Source organism: Hipposideros armiger, unplaced genomic scaffold, assembly GCF_001890085.2.
Source record: "Hipposideros armiger isolate ML-2016 unplaced genomic scaffold, ASM189008v1 scaffold_410, whole genome shotgun sequence".
Classification (NCBI taxonomy): Eukaryota; Metazoa; Chordata; class Mammalia; order Chiroptera; family Hipposideridae; genus Hipposideros; species Hipposideros armiger.
In genome coordinates, this window is record NW_017731760.1 from 1,328,727 (window position 1) to 1,332,191 (window position 3,465).

Consider the following 3,465-nt stretch of genomic DNA (forward strand, 5'->3'; position numbering starts at 1 on the left):
CTCCTGGCTTAGACACCTCTTAGCTCTGTTCTAAGAGCCCAATTTCCAGCAAACCTTGAGGTGCAGGTGCTCAGTTGTCACACTGTGCACAAAGAAGGAGAACACCTGGCTCCACACAGGGTCCTTGCTTCGCGGACAGGTCTGGGGACAGAAGGGGGAGAGATGATTAAAGGGCCAGGGTGGGCAGAGCAGGATACCGGTACCCTGTGCTCTCACTCGGGCTCCTGGGTACCACTGGGGGCCTTCTCTCTGTCTGCACAGGGACCAGGCCCTGCATGTGGGAGACGCTTAGGGCCGGGCAGTCAGACTCAAAGGCAAGGGGAACTTTGCCAGAAAGTGTTACAGGGGCTGAAAATCATACCAGCATCAGTGCTCACTTGTGGAGGGGTGCGGCGGGGTGGGGGTGACAGGATTTCTGCTGCTGACTGAGGAACTCGGTGGGGTGGCAGAAAGGACACAGGCTTAGAGCCATCCCTAAACTTGAACCCTGGTTCTGCTGCTTTCTAGCATGTGCCCTTGGTAAGTCACTGATCTCTGACCCTCAGATTCCTGAACTGTAAAACTATTTGTGAGGTTACTTGGAAAACTAAAGAAAATAATATAAGGTGCCTAAAATGTGTCCCGGCACCTACTAAGCATTCAGTGTAAGCTAATTCCTGTCTTTTGCTTCTCTCCCTGAAAAGGGTTGGGGAGACCCCCACTTCCTCAGCCCATGGCGACGCACCAGACTGTCGTACCTTGCTCGTACAGGTCTTCTTGCCCACAGATAGCTTGACGTAGGAAGAAGGGTCTCTGCTGACCTTATTCTGTGAGGGGGCAAATCCACAACAATAAAGACACCATCAGAGGCAGCTTGAGACACCACTCACTGCACCCCCCAACCGTCAGGGGCATCAGTGGGACCAGTGGCCAGCCCGTTGGTTCCCTGTGAGAGAAGGGTCCCTGGGCTGCCATCACTGTGCAAGCACTGACCCAGGAGGAGCTTCAAGTTAGACAGGTGGCCAGAGCTGCACCTGCCCGGGCACAGGCTCTCGTTCCCTGGGACTGTGGAGTCAAACAGGGTGGAGTCAAGTTCTGGCTCCTCCTTTAGCTGCGTGACCCAGGCACATAACCTTCTGGGTCCTATTTGTAAAATGGCTATACAATTGGACACACAGTCATCATGGGACTTGGGCAGAACAAACAGTGGGGCTGAGCCGCCATGCTCAGTGCCTGGCTCCCAGCAGACGTGATGAATGGCCGTCTTGTCATCCCCGGGCTGTGTGAGCACACACTGCCGCCCGGAAGATACGGGACTGTGGTTACTCTGGGGAAAAGGAGTTATAACTTGCTGTTATTCAAGTTGTCAGCCATAGACACACTTGCCTTAGTAAACCTGGAGAGTTTTTTGGCTCGATACTCGCCGTTCAGGTAGTCAAAAGGGTTTCGCTGCAGCACAAGAAGGGTAAATGAGCAACAGAACATTTGTAAATTTCCATTTCAAATGGGCACAAGGCAGGGTGTGTATGCCACTCTGGCCATGTCACTACTCACCGGTAGGTTGCAGGCACTCTCCAAGAAGACCACGAGGATGGCAGTGGAAAGGCCGTCAGGGTCCTACAAGCAGACACAGACCCTTACTAGCTGCCTCCAGCAGCAGGAGACACACAGGTTTTGGAGAAGCTATTCATGGCAGCAGGAAGCCAGCCAGCCCCTGCCCCCCAGGCTGGCCATAGGATCCCGCACAGCCTCGCTGTTTTGTTGAGTCTGAGAATACAACGGCAGCATGGCAAGTTCAGTCAGACACAGGGTGGATTTTCCATATGAACTGGACTGACAGGCACTAACACAGAGCTTTTAAGGATCCCGGCTTCCCTGAAGATGGCTGAGATGCTCAGAGGCCATCTGCTGAGAGGTCAGGAGCTGCCCTGTGTGGGGACGAGGCTGAGGGCCACGTTCTCCAGATGGNTTCTGTATCATCCCCGTGTAACTTTAGAATCCAGGAAATGTTTCTGCCGTAACGAGACTTCCGGCATGTTTTACAGTTGGTGTGCAGGCACACCAGACTGTTCAGGACACACATGCTCTTTCTACCCCTCTCATGAAGCCATTTCACGAAAAACCAGAACTTGCACAGAAAAGTGAGTTCACATCTACTTTTCCATGCAGGGAGTTATTTGTCATGTAGGTGATTTTAGAAAAGATTAAGCAGAGAGGTGCATACTCAGTGTTGAGGCGGATATCTGTCAGGTCAAAGCAGGAGGAGGCCAGGGAGCTGAGCGAGGAAAAGCTGGGAGCCACCCTCGTGGACGGCCATACAAATGGGGAGACAGGGCATTTCATGGGTCTGGGTGACTTGATGGGCCCTGGAGAGTGGGAGCCTGGGACAGTCAGGAAGATGGTGTCCGCACTCTTCTTCTCCCCCACGGGCTCACAGAACCCTTTGGCACTGTCCTTGCCTTTGGGCTCTGGGCCTGTCTCTTGGGGTGTGGGCTCGCAGGCAGCAGTGGTGGCACTGGTGGTCGCCGTGGTGCTCTTGGAGGCTTCCTTGGTATCAGAAGCAGGGGCTGGGCGGCACGGCACATGTGCGGGGCCCTCTCCCTGGGGTGGGACTCCGGGGCCCTGGTTGGTGTCCACCTTCTTGATGAGCAGAGGGCCTTTCTTTAGGGCTTCAGGTCCGGTGTAGGGGCTCCCTGCCTCTCGCTCTTCCACACGCAGGAGCTGCAAGCAGATAGCAGGGTTGCGGATGGGCTGGGCCCCCACTTTCTCTCCTCTGCGCTCACCTTAACCTCCGGGAAATGGTCCCTTCTTTTCCCTGGAAGGAACCGTTTCCTCAAAACTCTCAGTTCCCTCCTGACTGCCCAGTTCAATGGATTTTTCCTTCCAGACCATATTTTCCTTAACCTGTCTCTGCCCCTGACCCCCTCTGACCAGTGCTTCTCTATCTTTTCCCTTCCTCCTGCCTCACACTAGTGGGTCTTCATGAACACTCTGTCCTGGTCCCTTCTCCCCATACTCGTGCTGGCTGCTGGAGACCTGGCCCGCTCACAGCATGTACTTCTCCTCTGTGCAGAGGACTCCCAGATCTACACCTCCAGTCCTGCCCTCCCCTTCACCGTCACACGTTTCACCAGCTACCTTCTGCATATGGTCGTTTTCCAGCTGTCACCTTATTCACCATTGCTTTCCGTAAAATGTGTTTCCTACCCAGACATACCCCTGTGCTCCCAGCTCCAAAGTTTCAAACCTCAGCCATTGTGTTTCTCTTTCCCCTTTTCCCTCAGTTATTAATCATCAGGCCCCTTCCTTCCTAGAGGTTTCCATTTCCAGCAATGCGGTGGTCAAAATATTCTGAAGAACGCCTTGTTAGGAATGCCAAATAAAATGAACAAACATCCTTTTTAAAGAATAGCCAAACTCACAAGAAAGTAAGGAAAAATCCCTAGGGAAAAATAAAGGTTAAGCTTTCTTTTTTGTATAAAGTAT

The 3,465-nt window shown here is 53.2% G+C and overlaps 1 protein-coding gene across 1 annotated transcript in view; it reads right to left on the reverse strand.

Moving 5' to 3' along the window:
- Positions 1 to 3,465, reverse strand: part of ESYT3 (extended synaptotagmin 3) — a 58,500-nt gene that overhangs the window by 7,584 nt on the left and 47,451 nt on the right. Inside the window, exons 13-17 of the mRNA XM_019663911.1 lie at positions 2,137 to 2,700; positions 1,534 to 1,596; positions 1,366 to 1,428; positions 738 to 806; positions 198 to 307 (exon numbers count right to left, since the gene is read on the reverse strand). Coding sequence (XP_019519456.1) covers positions 198 to 307; positions 738 to 806; positions 1,366 to 1,428; positions 1,534 to 1,596; positions 2,137 to 2,700 — 869 coding nt within the window. The remainder of the gene's footprint in view (positions 1 to 197; positions 308 to 737; positions 807 to 1,365; positions 1,429 to 1,533; positions 1,597 to 2,136; positions 2,701 to 3,465) is intronic.